We start from the raw sequence: 24,904 nt of genomic DNA on the forward strand, positions 1-24,904 counted from the left end.
GTCTCTCGCTAGCAAAAACGAGGAAATGACATGGGGTGAAGAGTGGAGACCCGTAACCCGAAGAAACACAACTAAAACGCGCCCGCTTGCGTTGAGATTCGTGACAACGATCCAACGGTCACTAAATTCGACCTGAAGCCAAATTAAAATCATGTCGACAGATCTTTAGCAAATAAGTAGACTAAAATCGGAAACAATGAGGCTATTTCAAGATAACAGAAAATATCTCAAATCACACGCATAAATCAGCTAAGGATGATGTTACCAAGCGAAACATCCACTTGACAAATAATAATTCAGTTTCACAAGTTATGACCACTGACCACAACTATTTTTAGGATATAACGATGTTTGGGCTTCAGAATAACGATTATGACATAGAAAAGGCAGCGGTGAAACATAGGCATACAAAGTCTCATTAGAAAAAAAGATGAATACTTAAGCATTAATTCGACGCAGCAGTGCCTCGATGCTACTCTTATCTACTCAAAAGCCCACTGGTTCTCCCTGCGGATCTCCGCCTCCTCCTCGGGTGTGAAGTCATTCTTGATGTTAAAAGTCTTGCGGATCTCCTCCGGAGTCTTGCCCTTGATCATGTCAGCAACGGTCTGGCAAGTAAGGTCGAGCAATCCCTTGATGTTGAGATAGTTTGCAGCAAGGATGAGGTCGAAGAGGGTGGCCTGGTCGACCTTGACGAACTCGGCGTCAAAGCTCTTGAGGTCCTCGGCAGGGGCGGCGGCTGCGGTAGAGGTGGAGGAGCTGGAGTCGGCCTGGACGTGCTTCTTGCAGTATTCGATGACCTTGGAGAGGATCTTGGAGTCGACGTTGGGGAGCGGGATGCCGTTGTCGGCGCAGTCGTCCTCGTTCATGTGGCGGATGGTCTGCGACTCCATGGCGACCGCCTCCTCAACCTGAAATTCCTCGCCGTCCGAGCTCTTGAGCGTGATCATCTTCTTCTCGCCTTCCTCGGCCGCCATCGATGGATGGGAGGATTGGGAGGCGAAACGAAACGAAACCCTAGGAGCAGGAAGAGCGAGCGATCGATCGAAAGACGGGAGCTTCTTTGCGTGCGTGCGTGTTGGGCTAGATAGATAGAGTGTTCCGGGGATTTATCTCTACTCCTAATGGACGAGTTGGTTGAATAGTCCCCCCATTTTCGTCTGGTTTTTTTTCAACCGGTTTTTTTCGTCTGGTTTTTTTTCCATCAAATTACCCCCACCCCCACGCCCACACACCGAACCCCACCCACGCAGGTAGCCAAAGAAACTGCGCCCTGCCGCCCATCAGGATCCCCATGCCCCATACCCCGCTGCCGATCAGATCTGCACAGCCGTCGTGCGATCTGCGCACTCCACAGCACCGCCGCCGCGGAACGACTTGACAGTGCCGCCGCCACGTTTCTGGATCGCTGGCAGTTTTTGGATCACGCGCCGCCACGGAACATGCGATCGGCGACACTGTACGGTTTCAACCCCAGGTATGAACACACATGTTTTGTTTGTTTGTTATGTCTACGTGTACAGATCAGGGCGATCCTGATGGATTCGTGTTCAAACTAAATCAACCCATGCCAGACTTCTTTTTCCACCTCCACCGCCGGCCGCTGCCCGCGCTCGGACCTCACAAATCAAACCCCTCTGTAACTAATACAAGAGCTTTTAGGTCACTACTTCCGTGACCTAAAAGGCCTCATATTAGTTTACAAAGGATGTACCTCAATCTAGATAACATGAAAAATACTTTTAGTACTGAAATGTTGAATTGCACGACGTAGAAATAAACAATCTCCCATCCAGAACTCCTTGGGTATCATCTGAATTGGTTATCCTTCCTAAAAAAATATTAACAGCCACTGAAACATTACAACATAGTTGCATCAATCAATACCTTGCTGCCTGGATCACTTGTTTCTGTAAAAATTACACCACAACTTCATGTGCCCACGATATTTGAGGTTCAGAGCAGTCCTTGAGAGTAGTTTGCGAATCAATTACGGAGAAGGATTCCAGAGTGATTTTGACTGGATTTTGACTGGATTCCAGAGTGATTTGGAATTTGGGATTAATACATGTCAGCGACAGTGCATTAGTAATGAAACTATTCTCTGAAAGAATCAGCAAAGTAGAACTTGTGACGTTTCATTATGCCCCTCCAATAACCTTGATGGATATCCTTGTCAGAATAGCAGAACCGCATATGAATCAATTAACACAGCAATGGGAAGATAAATAATCATTCTGAATAGCAAAGAATAGGTAAGTTCACATGAAAAAATAGGTCACCTTTCTAAATTCTAAACCTGTACAATAGCAAGCTGCGCTTGTGATCTTCGACGGCCTTCATCTGCCTGCAGTCAGATGAACAGGACATTTTAGCATCTTGAATTCTTAACTTGTATCCAGCAGAGTCAGTTTACAAAAAAATGGAAAGTAGCAAAGTCCGTTGGACATGTCTTTCTATTTTCATATATATAGCAAAACTCATAAATCTGTAACAATCTGCCCGTATGGACTGGATTTCTGTACAATGGGAACGGGCCTTTAGTACTGTTGGTATTTCACGTGATCTGCTTGCAGAGTCAGTTTACAAGTTTTTGCTATATACCTGAGTCTGTTGGACATGTCTTTTTTTTAGTAGTTACATATGGGGACTCCACACAGCAAGCCAGCGGAACAGACGACTTCATCACATGTACCTCCAGGTATATGTTCACCTATAAATTGTGCTACACAAGTCAAACATATATATGTTCAACTATATATGTGTTGCAGGCCCGATGGAGGGGACAAGTGTTGACGACTCTAACGAAGGGATTATACCCATAGCCGATGATGTTGACAAAATTTACCCACGTAGTACAGGTATAAGGTTTATTTTTATCCTTTTTAGTTGAAAAATCATACCTAACAGACTTGGGCACAACCGATTCTAATGTATCAACATCTTGACTTCTAGGAGTCCATACTACTCCCTCCGAACGTATGATACTTGAGACCGATGGTGATAGCACATATGATACTCCAGGTATATATCTACCTCCATATATATGTTCAGCTACATATTTTGTTATACATGTCAAACACCATCACAGGAGATGTTGCAGGCCCGATGGAGGGGCCAAATGGTGACGACTCTAACGAAGGGGTTATACCTGGAGTCGACGATGTTCACAAGAATTACCCAAGTAGTCCAGGTATTAAGGCTGTGCATATATACTGATATTGCTTTTATGCTTTTTATGTGATAAATCATACCTAACAGACTTGGGCAGAACCGATTCTAAAGGATCAAGCGTGTGACTTGTAGGAGCCCATATTACTCACTCGGACTGGATGATTCTTGAACAGGCCGATTGTGAAAGGACATGTGTTCATCAACCTTCCCATCTGATTTCGGGTAAGTATTATGTTGCCGAAAGGTTAAGACCATGTGCCTACAACTTTGCCTTATTTCGGTCCAATATATATTTATGTTAACATGATGCAGACAACCCTCCAATCTCATTCCTATATAATGTAGATTCGTTGCCAGCTCTCAGTAATCTGACAAAATAACTAGGTAGCATGCAACGTGACAGTTGGGAAGAGAGGTCGCATAATGTTCCACGCCATCCTCACAGTGATATCACTAATGCAGATCATGCAGACAACCCTCCAATCTCATTCCTATATAATGTAGATTCGTTGCCAGCTCTCAGTAATCTGACAAAATAACTAGGTAGCATGCAACGTGACAGTTGGGAAGAGAGGTCGCATAATGTTCCACGCCATCCTCACAGTGATATCACTAATGCAGATCAACCACCCTCTGTGGACCTTGACGAAAAAAGAGAGTTGATAAAAACTCAGAGGCGAACTGCTTATAGAAAGAAATAAGAGGAGGCTACCGTCAAGCAACAAGATGAAAATCTGTCTGCCCTTACGATATCAGGTAAGAATGCTTTATGGGAAGGCACTGCGATGATATTATATATACTCCCTCCATTCCACAACATAATGTGATTATCATTTCACATGCAGATATGCTGAATGTGGGTGGGTTACCTCTCGGTGATATCACTAATGTGTGTCAACAAACCACGGTGGACCTTGACGAGAAAAAAGAGCAAAAAAAGGCTCAGAGGAGAGCTGCTTATCGAAAGAAAAAAGAGGAGGAATCCAGCAAGCAACAAGATGAAAATCTGACTGGCCTTACGATATCAGGTAAGGATGATTATGTTTATGATGACCGTATGTATACTTTCTTAGTGAATAATGTAGGCGACACATGTTTCCTCACCCCAACCCCACGAATAATTGACCAAGAATATAGAATAAAAATAATTGACCAACACAATTCCTGATCATTTAGGTTCAATTTGATATAGGGCAGATATACGACTTTTGAGTACATATATATAGACTTTATGTATGGACACGGAGGGATTCTATAAAAAATAAACCTAGATTAAGAAGTAGCTTCAACCAGCCCTGTTACCTCTCGGTGAACAATGAAGACCCTAAACCCTCCGGGCAGATATGCAAAATGTTCCCCTGTTACCTCTCGATGATACCACCCCAACTACATCCAGCAATACATCATTGTTTAACCAGACCGTGCAGATATATAAAGTAAGCGTTTGTGTAGTACATGAAATCTTCTTGAACAATGAAGACCCTAAACCCTCCGTGCAGATATGCAAAATGTTCCCCTGTTACCTCTCGGTGATATCACTAATGGGTGTCAACCATTCTCGGTGGACCTTGACGAGAAAAAAGAGCAAATAAAGGCTCGAAGGAGAGCTGCTTATCGAAAGAAAAAAGAGGAGGCAGCCAACAAGCAACTAGATGAAAAACAGCCTGATAAAGAACACAATTGTGACTTAACAGACAAGCAAATTGAGCAGAGAAACGCGCGGAGGCGAGCAAGTTATTGGAAAAAAGTGGGTGACGGAACGATCGATCTTCAAGAAAAAAAAAATCAGAAGTTGCAAGAATGGCGCGTGCAACACCCTAAAACCATGACTGAGGATGAAAGGGGGGAGTCAAGTGCAAAGAGAAAGGCAAAGTATGCTGCAAAGAAAAACACGCCGTGTGCTGAATCGATCGCAATGCCACGTCCAGATTTAACTAGCACATTGTCCAACCCTCACACACATTGTCCGACTCTCGCACTTTCAGCCCTCACGCAACAATTCGACAGTGAACAAATAGATCATGCTCCTACGGTCAATGTGGCCCCCACATACATTCGCAACACCGAAACCGATGGTACATATCCTATCAACCATCATCTTTCATCATGTAATCATTCATGATATATAAATAATGATTCGATGATGTTGTAGGTGCATATCTAAGCAGAACCTTCGGTGATGGTGCTATACATGGCAACCTCATCGAAATCAATGTGCACCTACAAAATGCCGACCAGCAAGCCAGTGATCCGGTAACAATAGCGGATAATGGAGTGGACGAGCGGAGTCATGAGTCCAGAGCAGCGCGTGGGAGGAGAGAGCGAGCTTGCAAGGGAGGTATGGCGGCAAAGAAGCGTCAGCAGAAAATTGGCAAGCAAAAAACATGTACGCAGGTACCGCGTGGTGAGAGGAATGCTCTACGCGATCGGCGTAATGAAAGGTTTGCAGGTAGGGTGATGACCCCAACTGTCAGGTCCATCTCCATACCGGAAATGAGCTCAACTGGACAACCTACCGTAGTGGAAGCACACGGTGCCTCGACCTCATCTAGCACGCCGGAGTACACGATCAGAAGTGAAGGTAACACTCCTATCCTTACTCTCCTTGTGTCCCTTGAGACTAAACCCTCATTTATTGGTTTCGCACCTGAGCAGACGACATGGACGCTTACCTTAGTCGTCTCATGAATGATAATGTCAACCCTGATAGCCTCTTTGACGATGAGTATTACCTGTTTGCTGGTGAAGGTATGTACACCCACTTGAGCAGCTCGCCCGTTTGAAATATCACACTAATTATAAACATTGTTTGCAGGCTCAGATGCTGATGACATGGAGCACGACGAATTGGAAGACTCAAGTCACAATACCTATGTCGACCATGATCCATTGGACTATGTCTACTCAAACCTCCCAGACCACACACACATCCTGAAGCATGCCGCAAATTGCGATCACTGCAAAGCCAAGAAGTTTGTGTCCGAGGCCCCGGGATTCTGCTGTCGTAGTGGGCAGATCCAGCTGAAGCAACCGGAGCCCATCCCAGAGCTAATGAGGCTTTGGTCTAGCATGGATGCGGACTCAAGGCATTTTCGGGAGAACATACGGTTCTTCAACGGCCACTTCTCCTTCACAACCCTCGGCGTCAGCCTTGATGAAAGCTACACAAACATGAAGTCTGGGGTGTACACATTCCGGGCGCACGGCACCATCTACCACAACGTTCATTCCTTCGGGCCAACATCACGTCCAGATCATCTACAATTGCACTTCTACGACGACGACCCAGGCCTAACCCATCGCAAGGCTGCCACCGAGCAATTAGACCAAGATGTCGTCAGAAAGTTAGTGGACATACTCAGGGAAAACCCGTACTCCCAGCAGTTTAGGAGTTTGGGTGCACACAGGGACAACCTCGACAATTACAGGATAGACCTCAACACTGACCAGAGACTAGACCAACGGAAGTATAATAGACCTCTGTCATCTGAGGTCGCTGCAATTTGGGTGGAGGGCACTGACCTAGCGAAGAGGTTCGATCGTAGGATTACACTTTGCGGGAATGACAACCAGAGGCACAGTATACATGTGACGGCTGGCTCGTATGACCCTCTCTCTTACCCACTCCTCTACCCAAGGGGGGAGCTCGGTTGGCATCCGAAACTTCCTAAACGTGATGTCCCTTGGCCGGTTGTGCAACAACCAAGAGGTAGAGGTGATGATGGTGATGATGAGGATGCAGGTAAGCCTTATGCGTATTCTGTCGTTTAGATGAATTGTATACTTCTCATATGAATCCTAATGTCCGCGTTACTCATCCATGTGCAGAGGGGAATAGCAGGTTATGCGTCTCGGTGAGAGACTACTACTGTTACATGCTCCAGACACGACCTGGGATATTCAATCCCATACTCTGTGGAGCACGATTGCTCCAGCAATGGGGGGTGGACATGTACATCAAGATTGAGAGTTGTAGGTTGAAATGGTACAGGAAGAACCAGACAAAGATCCGTGCCGACCTGTATAAAGGAGTTGTTGATGCAATTACATCCGGGGAGACCCGGGCAAGCGCTGTTGGAGTAAGGATAGTGCTCCCTGGAACGTACCCAGGTGGCGACCGTAACATGAAGCGGAGGCATATGGATGCCATGGCAATTGTCCATACCTACGGGAAGCTTGACATCTTCTTGACCATGACCTGCAACCCTAACTGGGAAGAGATAACAAATGAGTTGTTTCCTGGCCAGACTGCGCAAGACCGACCTGATCTTGTGGCTCGTGTGTTCCATGGCAAGCTAGAGGCTATGAAAGAGATGTTGTTCAAGAAGAATATCCTGGGTGTTGTTGTCGCACATGTATACGTAGTCGAGTTCCAAAAGAGGGGCCTCCCCCATGCACACTTTTTGTTGATCATGGACTCTGCCTATAAGCTTGTCGTTCCGGAGCAGTACGACCGACTCATTTCTGCCGAGCTCCCAGACAAGCAAAAGTACCCTGAACTCCACGCCTTGGTGGTGAAACATATGATGCACGGACCATGCGGTGCTCTCAACCCCAAAAATGTTTGCATGCAACAAAACGAGTGCAAGTGCAGATACCCGCGGCCGTTCAATGAAAACACGGCACAGGGCAAGGACTCATACCCTGTTTATCGTCGTCGAGATAATGGTCGGCAGGCTAAGGTCCGGGGTAAAATGTTGGACAACAGATGGGTTGTACCATATAACCCTTACCTTCTGCGGATGTTCAATTGCCACATCAACGTTGAGGTTTGCTCCAGCATAAAGGCCGTCAAATACCTTTACAAGTACATATACAAGGGCCATGATAGGGCTTCTTTCAGCATCGACCAGCCAGACGCCGATGGTAACATTGATGAGATCAAAAGATACGTAGACGCGAGGTGGGTTACTCCTCCAGAGGCGATGTGGAGGATATTTGGCTTCCCCTTATGTGCCAATGACCCGCCTGTACTACAGTTGCCTCTTCATCTCCCGAATATGCACAGGGTGGCATTCAATGAGCAAGCTCACTTGACCGACATAGTCGCCTCTGAGAAAGCTTCCAAATCCATGTTGACAGAGTATTTCAAAGCTAACCAAAACCATCCGTGGGCTAGGAATATATTATACAAGGATTTTCCTGGAAGGTTCACATGGCAGAAGGGTAAGAAGTATTGGAAAGAGCGGGTGGAGCGTTATCAGATAGGTCGAATTGTGTCTGCCAATCCTGCAGAGGGGGAGCGATACTATCTGCGTGTGCTGCTAAACCATGTTGCTGGCAAGACATCCTATGAGGACCTGCTCACCGTGGACGGTAGGCTATGCGGGAGCTTTAGAGAGGCTGCCGAAAGGTTGGGACTCATCGAGGCAGATAACACGCTCGACGACTGTCTTACCGAGGCAGAGCAGTGGGCAATGCCATGTTCGCTCAGGAGGCTCTTCGCAACAATTTTGGTGCACTGTGAGCCAGGCGACGTGCGTGGTTTATGGGATAGGCACTTCAAGCCTATGTCTGATGACTATCGGCGATCACACACGTGCCCGATTGAGGTGGAACAGATGGTGTTGCTTGACATTAGGGGTATGTTGCAGTCCATGGGCAAAGACATAGCTGATTTCGCTCTTCCATGCATTGACGATGCGTTCGACCCAACCGAGGGCGAGGCGAGAGAAGTGATCGAGGAATCCAACGTCGATTTTGACATCAACGACACTAAATTGGCTTCGTCGCTAAACTCGGAGCAGAGGGTTGCATACGACGAGATACTAGCTTCTATTGAACGCGGTGATGGGGGTGTGTTCTTTGTTGATGGACCAGGAGGTACAGGGAAGACCTTCCTGTACAGGGCACTGCTCGCCAAGGTTCGAAGCGAGGGAAACATCGCTATCGCTACCGCGACATCAGGCGTCGCCGCTTCTATCATGTCTGGAGGCAGGACTGCCCACTCGAGGTTCAAGATCCCATTGAGCTGCGACGATGGCGCCTCATGCACCTTCATGAAACAGAGTGGTACCGCCAAGCTACTGAGGATGGCCTCATTGATACTATGGGACGAGGCCACCATGACTAAGCGACAGGCGGTCGAGGCACTGGACAACAGCATGCGCGACATCATGGGAAGACGGGACCGACCCTTTGGAGGAAAAACTGTTGTGTTTGGCGGGGACTTCAGGCAGGTGCTTCCGGTCGTCAAGAGGGGGTCCCGGGGTCAGATAATCGATGCAACCCTCCGAAGTTCACACCTCTGGAAGGGTATGCGCCAGCTAAGGCTCGTCATCAACATGAGGGCTCATAATGACACCTGGTTTGCGGATTACTTGCTAAGGGTAGGCAATGGCACCGAGGAAGTTGACGATCAAGGAAACATACGACTCCCTGAAGATATTTGTGTGCCATCTACAGGCGAGGGTGATGACCTGGAGAAACTGATTGACCATGTGTTTCCGAGACTAGATGACAACATGTCCGATCCGAATTACATGACTTCACGCGCAATCCTCTCCACCACAAACGACAACGTCGACAAGATAAACATACGCATGGTAGAGCGTTTTCGGGGAGAAGAAGTAATCTACCATAGCTTTGACAGTGCAGAAGACGACCCGTATGGCTACTACGCTCCCGAGTTCCTAAATGGATTGACTCCCAACGGTCTGCCTCCGCATGCACTCAAACTGAAGCTCAACTGCCTTGTCATACTTCTGAGGAACATTGATCCGGCTAATGGTCTGTGTAACGGGACGAGGCTTGTGGTGCGAGGTTTCCAGAGGAACGCCATCGACGCAGAAATCGTGATTGGACAACACGCGGGTAGGAGGGTTTTCCTTCCTCGAATACCCCTATGCCCGTCTGACAACGACATGTTTCCATTCAAGTTCAAGAGGAAGCAATTTCCTGTAAGGCTTAGCTTTGCTATGATGATTAACAAGGCTAAAGGACAGACGATTCCGATCGTTGGCGTGTACCTACCTAATCCGGTGTTCTCTCATGGTCAACTCTATGTTGCATTGTCTCGAACCACCGCGAAGATCAACATAAAGATCCTCATTGAGAAGGAGAAGGAGAAGGAGAATGGCAAGAAGCAAAGCAGTAAATCAAAGAAGCGAAAAAGACCTGCCTTGTCCTTACAGACCTCGATGAAGAACATCGTCTATAAGGAAGTCCTTACAAGCTGAACTCCGCTCTTAGATATGACAGGGATTTACTCTTATGCTACATATAATTTGGTGCTCTTCGGTGTTCTTGTACAGATCTCTATCTTTCGATGTAACCAATTGAACTTTATTATGTTTATACTACAAGTCAAGTAATAATATATTGCCTCGAATTTGAGACTTTGCAAGTTGCCAACTTTTGTTGTATGTGACATTATTTTTCGTTTTGCTGGTTTGCTTATGTATATTATTTTTTTGTTGTTTTGTAATCAATCATCTACTACATCTAAACTCAGCTCTGTTTTCCTGCACAAATATTGCACACTGCCTGGGTCACTCTGTTGTTGTAAAACTAGACTCCACTGGAGCGTTCTACATTAGAGAAATATTTATGATGCGGCCCCAAAGCAGGCACGGACATTGTTATTTATTTATTTATTTTTGCTATGTTATTTATTTCCCTTAAGCAGAATAACTCTGGTTGCTTGATCATGACCGGAGACTATCTTTGGTATTAGAACTACAGTTACACCAATGGGTTATTTGCATCTCAAGTTAAATTAGTCACTGTTAATCAACAATGAAATGTGGCCGTTGGTTCTTTGATAATTGATGGTACATATGGGCAAAGCAGCAATAATATACCACACTGGATTAATGGTACAGGTGGTGAAAGCAGGGATGATATACCACACTGGATTGATGTTACAGATTGGACCCAAATACCTCCCTGATTTTTTTTCCAAGGGTGCGATACTGGACCACCACACAATATCGAAACTACATCTTTATATTATTTATCATATGTGGAGGTCTCTGTATATTCTCTTATTTCCCCCTTATTTGAATTTTATAATCCTTACTTTTCAATACATATCTGGACATTGGTGGGACAGAATGTAAACATAAAAAATATAGACTTCTTGTTGAGATTAATATGCACCTTTATTACATCTAGGGATAGGGTTTTGTAGAATTTTCATCCGCTTGGTTACTTTCTTACGCCGTGCCCGTAAAAGAAAGTAGACTTTCAGCGACCAGATTTGTAGCTTTTGTAATGGGGAGTGTGAATGTGTATCCATGGGATGTATAAGAATATGCAAATTCAAAAAGAATACATTCAGAATAGTCAAAACTGAAAATTGTGCATTGAACTGACCGTTTCTGCAAGGCTATGGCTGTCAGTTGCTTGACCCCTTCTTGCCCTCACATGGATGAAACCTTGCTTTGGTGGTGGGGGATTTTGACCAACAGCCTTAGTAGTATTTCTTGAATTAGCTTCAGTATCTTTTCTGAAACTACCACTCTCAGCACTGGACCTATGTGCCTTGAAACACTTTGCTTCTGTATCAGTCTGCACATTAAGATTCCAGTGAATTAGCGATTAGGACAGACGGGAGAAAGAACAATGATCACTTGCTCTCTGTATAAGCTGTGCTGTGGGCATTTTTCTTTATTACTAGAATATAACAAAAATATTGTAAACCACCTTCTAGCCTGCCAAGTGAAACAACTATTAAACTGTCAATCGGCACAACACAACTTTTATAAGGGGAACAAAGATGGCACCACTGAAATCAAATATCACATATGACAATAATGATAGCTTGCAGACCATCACGAATATGATGCCTGCTAAAATATCACAGTAGGTTATCATGTTTATACTCAATCTATACTGTACTCACTGGACGATTTATACTCCCTCTTCAGTTATAAAAAAATACAGTACTCTGTATTCCCGAGTACTCTCATTGCAAACAATAATATTACACGAAAATATCACAAATATATTAACTTTGATCTCTGTTACTAATTAGGAAGAAGGTCATTTCTACTGAAACCACAATGACAAAGTCAATCCCACTCCTAGAGTTGTTGCAGATCAACAGCTGCTGTGAGTACAAGAACTCTCCTCCTATCTGCAAGATCAGCAGTACAAGCAATACATTTTCTGAGTATATTTTCATATTTTCAGAGTACTTGAAGCAAGATTACTAAAGTTACTGAAATTTACTTCAAGCAAGATTACTGGAGTAAAACACGCTCACTATGTTTACTGAAATTTTACTAAAACTGTGCCCACAACTACATCTCCTACTCCTAATCTGTACCCATACGCATACAAATAAATTGTACCCTATTCCTAATCTGAACCAAAACGCACGGGCAACCATGAGTAAAGGGAGGGGACAGGGGGAGCTCACCACGCGCTAGAGATGCTGGCGAAGAGGAGCATCGTCGAGCAGGATATCCTCGAGCAGATGTACGTCGTCGAGCAGGATGTCCACGATGCCGTAGGAGACGAAGGGGAGGGCGTACCCCATGCAGCCAGGCCGTCGGCGACTGCTCCTCCCGCTACTCCTCACAGCACCATCTTCAAATTCAGAACCGCCGCCTCCACTCCTCACCATCTTCAGATGTGCTCTTGCTCCTCCCACTCATCCTCATCGCGGGGACGTCCAGACACTTCAGATCCAGCCATGGGTACAACTCACCAGCTGCTCCTCGCCTCCGCTTTGGTAACAAAAACAATCTTGTGGCGACCTCGCTGGTGCAGGCGACGCGGGTGAGAGGGAGCGGCGAAGACGTCACAGGAAGGCGGCGGCGGCGACGCGTGTGGGGTGGAGGCGAGCGTCGACGTCGATGCGGGCGAGATGGCGGCGGCGACGCGAGCAAGAGAGGCGAGCGGCGGCGACGCGAGCAGCGGAGCGAGGCGAGCTAGGGATTTGGACGAGAGAGTGGGGAACGAGTGAGTGAAGCGAGTGAGCCAGCGAGGGGCAAAATTGAAAACGGACGAAGTTTCTATTACCTTTGTTCCGAAATATAAGTATATGTGACGGTAAATGAACGTGGATTCTAAACGCTCTTATAAAAACTTTACGGAGGGAGTGTATGTTCATATATTTATATGAAATCAGCAGTATCCAGTTTTTTATTGCAAATGAAAAATGTGTTAGTGTGACTTTTGTTCTAAGATATTATATTTATTTATTTAATGCAGTATAAAATATTCTTTGTATTTTTATATGTTCCACTTTTGTTCATCAGAGATAAAAAGTGATGGATTCCAATGATGTTTTAGAAATATCATGCACGTCGGCACTGACGTAACGATGACGGGTCGAACTGAGACACAACGAGAAGAGGTGCATACCACTAATTCTTCTTTATATATATGAAATGAAATGAATTCCTCTTCATTCTTTTGTGCTAAAAGAAGAAAGTTAGATTCGGCGATGCCCCTCCCCTTTCGGGGCGCATTCCGATTATGTTATCCAAAAGGTGTATTTTTATATGATTATTTTTTCAGGACATGGGAGAGATAAAGATGTATTCTAGCGACGTTGAAAAAGAATCCATCAACAAGAGTTCTGAGACGATGTCGTTGGAAGGGGACGAAAGGTTTCGAAGTTTTTTACAACACAATGACATTGAAATTGCAGGGATTTGTCTGGCTATTTTGGTTTTCATTTTATGCTCTCACGAAACGGTAAAAAACTGGTGAAGCTGGTTGGCGCGGTGAGTATTGTCCCGTTACAAACATTTTTAGACCTTCCACGTGAAGTATTCGTGTTAACTACATATATTTCTTTTGCATGATAGGTATGAGTTGAGAAAGTAGTTTTTATTATACTTGCTCAAACATCATGTGAATGAAGTTAAAGAGCACTTTTATAATATTGTGCGGGAATTTCTTAAGCCCGTCAAGTAGATTTTAATAATTTATAACATTTTTAGTTGGGTCATCATTTTATATGTATACATTGTCAATTTGCCATTTTGTTATCGGTTTAAATTACAAGTGAAGTGGACTTCAATTATTATGCAATTGTGACCGTGTTATATTATCTCTACCTGTGAAATTTAACATGCATTATCTTTATATAACTTCAGCTAAATATTTCAGCAGCCCGTGGCAACGCACGGGCATTCTACTAGTTGGGGCGGTGTCTGGGTTAGACTCGGGTAGGCCTCGGCCTCCTCTCTATTATACTATTATTATACGTACGTGGTTTCCGTTTCCTTGTTTGTCGTAGCCGATCTGCCCTCGCGTGCGGGACCACGTTGCTCTCCTTCCTTCCTAGCGTGCAAGTGCAAGTCTCCCGGCGGCGCTTCAATTTTCCGTTTCTTTGCTCTCCTTCCTAGCGTGCGGGAGAGGGAGAGAGAGCAACCGCTCCTAGAATTGAGGCACACAGGCCACAAGCATTGCCAGATCCTACTCCCTCCATTTTAAATTACTCGTCATGGTTTTAGTTCAAATTCACAAAATAGGAGTGGATTAAGCTAGTACAATACAACGTTACAAAGTGTACAATGTACAGTTTAACACCTCCTCTTAGCCGTAACTCCGTGTGGTAGGACGTTCAGGCTGGCCCTGAATCCATGAAACATCTGCGACGAAAGTCCTTTAGTGAACAAGTCTGCAAAATGCGAAGTTGAGAGGACATGGAGGAGGACCCGAGCTTCGCCAAGAGCAACACAATAATGTACAAAATGTAGGTCAATCTCAATGTGCTTGGTCCTTTGATGCTGAACGGGATTGCATGCGAGATATGATGCGCTATGATGTTACAATAGACAACAGTTGCATTGGATGGTGGACATTTGAGCTCATGCAAGAGTTGCCGTAGTCAACAAGATTTAGCAACGCAGTTTGTACTACTCCGCTTCTGCACTAGAGCGTGACACAGTTGGTTGTCTCTTGGATGACCATGAGATGATGTTAGCACCAAGAAATACTCAAAATCCCGAGGTTGACTTGCGGGTATCCGGACAACCGGCCCAATCAGCATCGGTGTAGGCTATGAGATCCTTGGATGAAGATTTGTAAAACTGAATCTCATAGTGTGATGTGCCTTGCAAGTGCCGAAGTATTCTCTTGATGAGTTGCATATGAGTGTCACATGGCTCATGTATGAACAAGCAGACTTGTTGAACGGCGTAGGCTATATCCGGGCAAGTGAGGGTGAGGTACTGTAGTGCCCCGGCCAAACTCTGATAATAGGTAGGGTTGGAAAGAGGGTGGCCATCTGTGGAAGATAGTTTAGAGGTGGTATCAATGGGGGTGGACACCTGTTTGCATTGGAGCATGTTGGCATGGTCAAGGATCTCAAATGTGTATTATTGTTGACTTAGGAATAAGCCGGACGGGTTGGGAGTGACATTAATGCCAAGGAAGTGGTGGAGATCACCAAGATCCGACATGGAGAACTCCTTGAGGGAGTCAATGATGGTGTTGAAGGTGAGGTGGGAATTGGCGGTGATAATAATATCATCAACATACATGAGCAAGTATGCGAGGGAGGTGCCGTGGTGAAGAATATAATGAACAAGGAGATCTGAGCTGCATTTGCTTGCAACGATGTAACGTGTAATCTATAAACGGTTGATCATTGTTATAGATCTATTTGCTACATTCTAGTTTTCTGATCCAAGAAGCTGGCGTGCAAAGGATATTCCCTTTTTATAATAACTACTCCTATAGCTTGAAAAACGATCTTCTATTTTTTGACAGCAAAAAGATTGAGAAACGATTTTATATTATGAGACAGAGGGAGTAATTGTTGATGTTCCAAAAGAGATGTACATATTAATTTCCATTCGGACAGAAAATACTAATCATCACTACTAGCCTTGCCTCTCAGAATTAATAAGAACAAAAAATTCTTCAAACAGTAGAAAATCCAAATGTTTTACTGCAACCGATACAACACGTAGATCATATATAAATGTTTCTCAAGTGATGTCCCGACGGGCGCCCGTGATTGGCTCCCACAGGAGGAGTTCCTGTGTTTCCTGGAGGTGGTCGGAGAGGAAGAGGGCACGGCCGTGGCGGCAGTCGAGGGGGCGCCAGAACCGGCGATCTGGAGCGGCGAGGGAGAAGGGCGGGGCGGTGGCGGGGACGAAGTCTGGGATGCGCTCGTCTTCCCAGTCGTGGAGGAAGCCGAGCACGGGGGGCGCCCGATGGCGGTGGAGCCCGATGTAGCGGCGGCGGAAGTGGGGATGGGTGACGGCGCTCCTCCAGGCCTTGCAGACGAGGGAGGCGCGGAAGAGGCAGCCTGGGTCGTCGGGCGGTAGGCGGAGGAGGATCTCTTCGACGACGTCGTCCGGGAGCGCCGGCAGCGGCGGCGGCGGCGGCGGCGGCGGTGCTTCCGTGGTGGCCGTTGGCTGGGTTTGGGTGCGGATGCGGATGGGGAATGGTTCGGCTCAACCAGATGGGAACGGAACTGAGAATGGTCCGACTGTTTTGCCCACTAACTATAATTGTTCTTTTTTCTTCTGTTGATGAATCCATTTTTTTAACAGAGAAAGGCGCACAAAGCGCCAAACACTTTTATTCAGCTCAATAACATCTTACAGCGTGAAGTACATAGCCCTGGAAATTGATATTGAGAAGGAGGGAAACTACAGGGCAAGTCCTATTTGTATGAGGTGAAGCAAAACAACTAATGTCAGGTTCTATAGAACATCTAAGAACCTGACGAGCCACGTTGTGACCTATGCCATTGATCTCTCTTGATATATGAAACACCTGTGCTTGAAGATCTTTAGTAAGAGAGAAAAAATCAGCAAGATATTTCCTAATGAACCAAGGGGTAGAATCAGTCAAAACACTTCTTTCCGCTGTCGCTTTTGCCAACGAGAGACAATCTGTGAGGAAAGTAAGCCTATAAATGTGAAGCCTGTGAGCAACTTGAGCTGCAAGAAGAAAAGCAAGGGCTTCAGCTTGAAGAGGCGTGCTTGTGTTTTGGGTGGAAGTTTGAATTTGCACATTGACCTTAGCTTGATCCTGCAAAAAAAAAAGAGAAATACTCCAACTCCAGTAGCTGCTATTCCATGTAGAAGTCCTGGAATCTTCGAACAATTGAAAGTGGCATCAGAATAAATTTTAGCTCCTGAAATGAGAAGATCTATCCTAACAGTGCAGCCCTATTGAGGTAAGGTACTTATGTTATGAGAGGTAAGAAGCTGATCAGTTTGCTTATCATCATGGACTGAATTATGTAAGTAATTATTGTGTTCAGCCAAAGCTGAAGCAGCAATGTGTACCTGACGAGGAAGAGAAAATTTTCTAGCAAATAAGCAATCATTTCTAGATTTCCATATGCACCAAAGAAAATTGAAAATGTTAGATATAGATGCATAGGGGTGATTCATATTGAGCAGAGCATGAATAACACTTTGCATAGAAAGATGATTCTTAGTTAGAAGATCACTTTTGAGGTACCAAGAATGAGAAAACCAAGATGCTCTCGCAAAAGCACAACAAAAAAAAAATGCATGTCATCCTCCTTAAGATCACAACAACAACACTGTTTAGAAATATGAGACGAAAATCGACTAGCTCTCAAACCTGTTGGAAGAGTTTTCAAAGCAACCTCCAGGCAAAAGTTTGAACTCTTGATGCCATCAGTTGCCTCGCCTAAGACCTCGCTCAGTTGCCACCGCCTAAGACCTCGCTGCTTGCAGTCACTCGCAACGTCGTCCCCGTATCCGGGAAGGTCCCAGTTCGGCCTCTATTAGACCTCTTCTGCTTCGTCCAAAATCTCAATGTTCGTCTATTGTGCAGTTTGCCACCTTAATTTTGTTCTCGTTTATTCAGATTCCATAATTCATGTGATGCAAATAGGTAGACTTGTGCGGGGTCAGCATTTTAAGTCTTGCCTAACAAAAAACAAGGTGCGTTCATTCTAGTTTTGCTTAGTCTGTGAATTTTAAGACACTGAGCTTGTTTGCAACATTGTACTGTGTAATACTATGTAGCAATCAATTGTTTTTTAGCAAGTGATGGTTATGCCACGGATGAAAGGAAATATTGACACTGTAAACATCCTGTAAGTTGTTAGGATGCAGAATTACGCGAGATACAAATTACAAATGTTGATCTGGAAAAGAAGAATACTATCCCAACAGGAAAGCATATCATTTACCGAACAGCCAACCATTCCAATGCTAATTAAGCATCATTGCACACAAAGTGAAAGATAATGCATATAGTTTTTCAAGTCCTAGGAGATTAATCCCCACACAGCAGCTATAAGATAATGCATACACTATGAAATGAAACAATTTCAAACATTTTTCAAACAGAGAAGTGATGACAGTAGAAGAAGCGGGTCTTGAGAAATAACAGAGTACTTCAACTGCTAATTACTCCACTTCTATAAGATAATGGAGTATTTTCTTGTGACCGAGGAAATATGCAGCCCATAGTTATCATGTTTCTCAAAGATGAAATGTTACTCAGATGATCACCAATTTACAGCACAAAGGTCACCATTCATTACAGAATTTCATCATTCCAATATTAAGCTTTGCATCAGACAGCTGTGTCTGGCTGGCACAATCACGAGAACCAGGAGCATATAGCAACGAGCCGACGACCATGTCTTCTTCGACGAAAAGACACACCACCTGGAAGTATTCACTTCTTCGACATGCCGAAACCTCGGAAACCCATCATAGCAACAACACCAGGGTCAATGTCCTCAGGTTCATTATGGCCAGCCTGCACTTTCTGAAACCATTTAAATCCAATCATTATGAATTCTAATGATTTTGAACAGCCCATGGACTGTTGACAGTAATTCTCATGTGCAACACAAAACTAATTGTAAAACAAGGTAGTAATATACACAAACTGTTGCACTTACCTTCTTCACTTTTCTTCGTATTGACGTTTCCTCTCCTCTTCCTCTTGCTGTTGCTCTGAAGAACAAGCGAAAGAGGACATGTTGACTTGCAGACAGCAATCTGATAGACAGTTCAGTTTTCAGTGAGAATTTGGGATATACTCCTTATCGTTTACTAGACATATATGAGAACACAATCACAGTAAGTATCTCCAAAGGTGATAGTAACAAAGATAATGTTATGTACGTCTAGTTAGCCCACCGAGCACCAAGTTATGTACGTCTATTTGGCTGTCTGCATCATCTCATTGTTATGTATGTACATGGAATACACAAGTTGCCTTTGTAGCACTGATAACGTTATGTACGTCTAGTTGGCCCACAGAGCACCAAGTTAGGGAGAGGATTCCATGATCTCTCAGATAGGAGTTTAACATTTAAATTAGGAATATATCTTTTAGATTGAGCCTTAGACAAGTTGGGATATTCATGATTTCTTACTTAAATCGGATTGTTAGGCTTCTATATAAAGAGGACCCTTGTGAGGAATAAATCAATAAAGCAAGCAAGAATTAGAAGAATTGCTCTTCTATCTTGCCTGAGAGCCTCTCCTTAGCATAGCACACAACCGACAGCCATTGGATATTGACATTATTATGTAAATTTGGAACACATGATTGCTATAAAAGTAACTTTTATGCAGCAAAATCTACCTGATACAAGTACACAGTTTAGACAGTTAACTGCAAAAAACAAAAAATAATGAAGCCGCCAATGGTAAGAAAGATAAAAATAACTAAATAAGTATATATATGAACTTATAAGGCAAGTAGCTGGCATACACCTTGAAAATATGATCCAACCAATAAAACAAGCACATTATTAAGCCTATTGTTTTCTCCAACATCATCAATTATCTATATTACAAAACTGAATAACAACACTAGTAAAAATTAAATGACCCCTTACAGAATAATGGTGTAAATTCAAGATATAAGTTCTATTGAGTTCCAAGTCTAAACACACATGCAGCAGTATATGACCATTGTTTATGTGGATAATATGACTTTCTCGGGTGAATCACAACTCCACGTTAAAATTGTGGTTTGAGTTAATTTGACAACATTTTTGAGAAATCTTTTCATACAAAGCCTAGAGAACAATACAACCTCAGCGGAAATTATGCATTTCACCACAAAATGGTGCAGCCCTGGCACCGACAATGGTCCCGAGGAAGGAACAATGAGATATAGATACAGTACATTATTCAGACTCACCTTCCTCCAAAGGTGGATCATCCTCAACATTGCTTTCAGAGGTCATCGAGTTCCCGGCATCATCTCTCCTGGTTGTACATTCACAAAATCCTGGGAGCCCTAGGTGAAAACAAAGGCATAAACTTGGTGCACTCTTGGGAACATCAGCTGAAGAATCTTTGGGTAGCAAGGCACATCCAGATTTGTTGAGCGTGCGAGCTCCCTCCAGAGCACCTTCTCCATAACACGGAACCCTAGGTGAAAACAAGGGCATAAATTTTCAGTATGTAATTGTTAAGGTTACAAATAATAAAAGGGCATCAAAGTTTTGTAGCACAGCTACAATTATTCCACCATCTGTTTTAATGACCCAAGTTGCTTTATGTTCTGTTGAGTTCCGTTTCTAACAACTGGTTAGTGTTTGCACAGAATTAACAAGTACATACCATAAAAATAAACGGCACATCGATGAGATATTTACAATAAGCCAGCACCAGAGGCATATAACTCTTCTCAAATAGAAATAGGATAACATCTATCACTCCAATAATTGCACTTTGATTAAATGCATGGCTCAATACACATATCCTGACAAAAGATGCAAGTCCTAACTCTATAGTATTGCTATTGAATAACACTAATGCTAACTCGACTCACTTAGCCGCACAAACTCCAGCACAGTAGGGCTTGCACCGACCAAAAGAAAGATAAACATCACTTGGCAACCACCTCATTGTAGAACATGTAATGCCGTTCTACGCCCATCTCCTAACTACAAAACTAAGGAAAGGAGACATGGAAACTACCAGCTGATCTGTAAAAGAGTACTGAACTAGATAGAAGTTTCTTTCAACAATGCCATCCAGACAAATGCTTGAGCGTGGCTCGGAATAGGTGGCGAGTTCAAGAATAGTGCCCTAACCTGATCTCGAGGTCATGGTTGACGTATTCGAAGGTGTTGATAAAGTCAACTTCCTTGGTAGCATCGGACCCCTTGTTCAACAATTGCTGTGCCTGATCCACTGTTTTTTCCTCCTCTCCCCCCTCCTCACCACTTGCCTCCCCACTAGGTCTCGACGCCGGCAGATTCGGGTGCTTGCCTCGAGGTAGAGGAGTGTAGAAGCTGACAACTGGGATCAAACTACAGAAGCCTCGATCACTGCACACCTTCCTCACATGCCCTGATCGTAGCTCTATTGTGAACAGGCCGGCAACCGTGTTAAAAAAAATGACATTTGCTTCCTCAGCAAAGCCCAGCACTTGCACTCTATGGAAGAAAGCATTCATTGGAATGAAATTTTCCAAGCACATGACCCGGTTCAGCACCCATCCTGCTTCAGCACTGGCCTCTCTTCTCCACAATTTGAGATGCTTATCCAAGCATTGGATTACTCCGATTCCACCATCTTCCACCAGCACGAGGCTATATGCATGGCCGTAGTATGTGTCCGGTAGGCCGAACAGAGTCAGGTCATGGCTTGCCAAGTCATACTCCACGACGAACGCACTGTTGGCGTTGCCGTCAGACATGAAGTAGAGCACCGATCTGTCAACGAGCACGCTGTAGCTTTCTGTGAATTCCGAGGAGAAGTCGATGTTGCTGTGAACCGAGGTCAGCTCCCCCCAGGCGCCAGTCTGGGACGAGTATATGCTGGCCGATATGAGGTGGGTCTCCTCGTCCTCGTCTATCAGGACGTCGAAGAGGAAGACCACGCGGAAAGGACCACCGAAGCAGTCGCGGTGGGCGCACCCGTCCGCTGCGCACAACACGGCAGCCGTCGAGAAATTGTCGCACAACGCCGGGGGCGCCGGTATGCGCTGCTGGGCGCCCGTGATTGGCTCCCACAGGAGGATTTCCTGTTCCTGATCACCAAATTCCTCGGGGAAGAAGAGGGCGCGGCCGTGCCGGCAGTCGATGGCCAGCCAGGTGAGGCAGTCCGTGGCGGCGAGGTAGAAGGACGATGCGGTGGTGGAGATGAATCGGGGGATGAAATCGTCCTCCCAGTTGTGGAGGAAGCCGAGCACGGGGGGTGTGCCGTGGAGCTCGTGGAGGCGGCGTCGGAATCTGAGGCTGGACACGGTGTGGCTCCAGGCCTTGCAGACGAGGGAGGCGCGGTGGAGGCAGGCGGGGTCGTCGGGTGGGAGGCGGAGGAGGATCTCTTCGAAGAGCTCGTCCGGGATCGCCGGCGGCCGCCGCGGCGGCGGCGGTGCTTCCATGGCGGCCAACCCTAGGTCTAGGGCTAGGTCTAGGTCGTGAGAGTGGAGAAAGTGGAGAATGGTTCGGCGGTGCTTAGGGCTCGACTCCTTTTTCCACTTTTCTTTTCTTTTCTTTTCGATTGGGTCCTTTTCTAATCTCAGGGGAAATTCGTTTTCATCCCACGACTCTTCTTGCTAGCTTAGTTGATTTTCCCTATTCTGACTAGATATTTATTTCTTCTTCATCTTCAAGTAGGAAAAAAAAATCAAAATGCATTGTATCGTATTACCCTAAAAAAAAAGAAGGAAAGTGATTCAAAACAGTCGGATGTAAACAGTCGTGCGACAGCCGGGTTGCATGCTCGACACGCGTCATGTGGGCCCGCGCATGTGTCTCTCCACCTCGTCCTTATTTTCAACCACCGCTTTTCTATTATCTCCAAGCGGATCGTCGTCTTCTCTCAACCATTTCCCAACATAGCCAATACCACACCCCAAGCGAGTTGGACGAGGCCAACAGTCACCATCGCCACCGGATCACACCGCTGCAACACCGAAAGGGGGCCACGTGCTGCAAGGCGGGCCGCGCGGTGCTGCGAGCTCCGCCTCCCTCCTTGCTCCCCTTCCTCATGCTTCGTGGTTCCCAACAGACGCCCAGGAGCTGCGCATCTGATGGCCATTAGGCCGGCTGTTTGTTTTGGTCTGTGACAGCCGGATGACGCCTAGTAGGCACCCGAACCACCATTGTGGGATTCGATGGTACTAGGGGTTTAGGGATTGCGGCTTTGGGCAGTCGGAGCTCGCTGATGTGCAACGTGCCAGTCTTTGTCGTTCGAGATGTCGACGGTGAAGACGAAGACCACGCCGAAGGGACCTCTCGCACAGTCGCGGTGGTCGCACCCGTCGGCTGTGCAGAACACGGCCGCGGTCGACCACCCACACGTGAACGCCGAGGGCACCGGTATGCGCTCACGGGCGCCCGAGATTGGCTCCCACATGAGGAGTTCCTGAGTTTCCTGGAGGTGGTCGGAGAGGAAGAGGGCGCGGCCATGGCAGCATTCGAGGGGGCGCTAGAACCGGCGGTCTAGAGCGGCGAGGGAGAAGGGCGAGGTGGTGGTGGGGACGAAGTCTGGGACGCCCTCATCTTCCCAGTCGTGGAGGAAGCCGAGCACGAGGGGTGCCCGGTGGCCGTGGAGCCCGATGTAGCTGCGGTGGGAGTGGGGATGGGAGACAGCGTTCCTCCAGGCCTTGCAGACGAGGAAGGCGCGGCAGAGGCAGCCTGGGTCATCGGGCGGTAGGCGGAGAAGGATCTCTTCGACGATGTCGTCCGGGAGCGTCGGCAGCGGCGACGACGGCGGTGCTTCCATGGTGGCTGTTGGCTGGGTTTGGGTGCGGATGCGGATGGGGAATGGTTCGGCTCAACCAGATCAAAACAGAACTGGGAATGGTTCAACTGTTTTTCCCACTAACTATAATTGTTTTTTTCTCCTATTGATGAATCCATTTTTTTAACAGAGAAAGTCGCACAAAGCGCCAACACTTTTATTCAGCTCAATAACATCTTACAGCGTGAAGTACATAGCCCTGCAAATTGGTATTGGAAAGGTGGGAAACTACAAGGCAGGTCCTATTTGTATGAGGTGAAGCAAAACAACTAATGTCAGGTTCTATAGAACATCTAAGAACCTGATGAGCCACATTGTGACCTATGCCATTGATCTCTCTTTATATATGAAACACCTGTGCTTGGAGATCTTTAGTAAGAGAGAAAAAATCAGCAAGATATTTTCTGATGGTCCAAGGGGTAGAATCAGCCAAAACACTTCTTTCTGCTGCCGCTTTTGTCAAGGAGAGACAATCCATGAGGAAAGTAGGCCTATAAATGTGAAGCCTGTGAGCAACTTGAGCTGCAAGAAGAAAAGCAACAGCTTTAGCTTGAAGAGGCGTGCTTGTGTTTTGGGTGAAAGCTTGAATTTGCACATTGACCTTAGCTTGATCCTGCAAAAAAAAACAAAGAAACACTCCAACTTCAGTAGTTGTTGTTCCATGTAGAAGTCCTGAAATCTTCGAACAAAGCGATATCAGAATAAATTTTAGCTCCTAAAATGAGAAGATAGCCCTATTAAGGCAAGGTACTTATGTTATGAGAGGTAAGAAGCTGATCAGTTTGCTTATCATCATGGACTGAATTCGCTGAAGCAGCAATTGTTGGGGAACGTAGTAATTTCAAAAAAATTCCTACGCACACGCAAGATCATGGTGATGCATAGCAACGAGAGGGGAGAGTGTTGTCCACGTACCCTCGTAGACCGAAAGCGGAAGCGTTAGCACAACGCGGTTGATGTAGTCGTACGTCTTCACGATCCGACCGATCAAGTACTGAACGCACGACACCTCCGAGTTTAGCACACGTTCAGCCCGATGATGTCCCTCGAACTCCGATCCAGCCGAGTGTTGAGGGAAAGTTTCGTCAGCACGACGGCCT

At 45.6% G+C, this 24,904-nt stretch overlaps 3 protein-coding genes, 1 long non-coding RNA gene and 1 pseudogene across 5 annotated transcripts; 2 read left to right on the forward strand and 3 right to left on the reverse strand.

Annotated features, from left to right (window-relative positions):
* Nucleotides 1–482: 482 nt before the first annotated feature.
* LOC125554337 (SKP1-like protein 1) lies at nucleotides 483–5,836 on the reverse strand. 2 transcript variants are annotated; one of them, XM_087519066.1, is made up of 2 exons: nucleotides 5,822–5,836; nucleotides 483–953 (listed from the first exon to the last, which is right to left on the reverse strand). In XM_087519066.1, exons 1-2 carry the CDS (start codon nucleotides 5,834–5,836, stop codon nucleotides 483–485), a joined length of 486 nt encoding a protein of 161 aa, XP_087375192.1. The 2 variants fall into 2 exon arrangements, with proteins under 2 accessions (XP_087375192.1, XP_048573866.2); XM_048717909.2 differs by lacking the exon at nucleotides 5,822–5,836 and having other exon boundaries at nucleotides 483–977.
* Nucleotides 2,381–11,484, forward strand: LOC125507817 (uncharacterized). Its single transcript, XM_087519065.1, has 10 exons — nucleotides 2,381–2,701; nucleotides 2,772–2,861; nucleotides 2,956–3,024; nucleotides 3,104–3,193; nucleotides 3,307–3,396; nucleotides 3,796–5,249; nucleotides 5,327–5,755; nucleotides 5,830–5,922; nucleotides 5,990–6,916; nucleotides 7,003–11,484. Exons 6-10 carry the CDS (start codon nucleotides 4,676–4,678, stop codon nucleotides 10,350–10,352), a joined length of 5,373 nt encoding a protein of 1,790 aa, XP_087375191.1. The 5' UTR covers nucleotides 2,381–2,701; nucleotides 2,772–2,861; nucleotides 2,956–3,024; nucleotides 3,104–3,193; nucleotides 3,307–3,396; nucleotides 3,796–4,675; the 3' UTR covers nucleotides 10,353–11,484.
* Nucleotides 11,485–11,812: 328 nt separating this feature from the next.
* LOC125507818 (uncharacterized) lies at nucleotides 11,813–14,268 on the forward strand. Its single transcript, XR_007283045.2, has 3 exons — nucleotides 11,813–12,228; nucleotides 13,383–13,480; nucleotides 13,645–14,268. It is a non-coding gene; the product is annotated as an uncharacterized LOC125507818 (long non-coding RNA).
* Nucleotides 14,269–18,276: 4,008 nt separating this feature from the next.
* LOC125554336 (uncharacterized) lies at nucleotides 18,277–22,502 on the reverse strand. Its single transcript, XM_087519067.1, has 4 exons — nucleotides 21,146–22,502; nucleotides 20,245–20,477; nucleotides 18,989–19,088; nucleotides 18,277–18,852 (listed from the first exon to the last, which is right to left on the reverse strand). Exons 1-3 carry the CDS (start codon nucleotides 22,438–22,440, stop codon nucleotides 18,994–18,996), a joined length of 1,623 nt encoding a protein of 540 aa, XP_087375193.1. The 5' UTR covers nucleotides 22,441–22,502; the 3' UTR covers nucleotides 18,277–18,852; nucleotides 18,989–18,993.
* Nucleotides 22,503–23,189: 687 nt separating this feature from the next.
* Nucleotides 23,190–23,839, reverse strand: LOC147976810 (uncharacterized; annotated as a pseudogene).
* Nucleotides 23,840–24,904: the final 1,065 nt, after the last annotated feature.

Source organism: Triticum urartu, chromosome 4A (genome assembly GCF_056163025.1).
Source record: "Triticum urartu cultivar PI428250 chromosome 4A, HENAU_Tu73, whole genome shotgun sequence".
Lineage (NCBI taxonomy): Eukaryota > Viridiplantae > Streptophyta > Magnoliopsida > Poales > Poaceae > Triticum > Triticum urartu.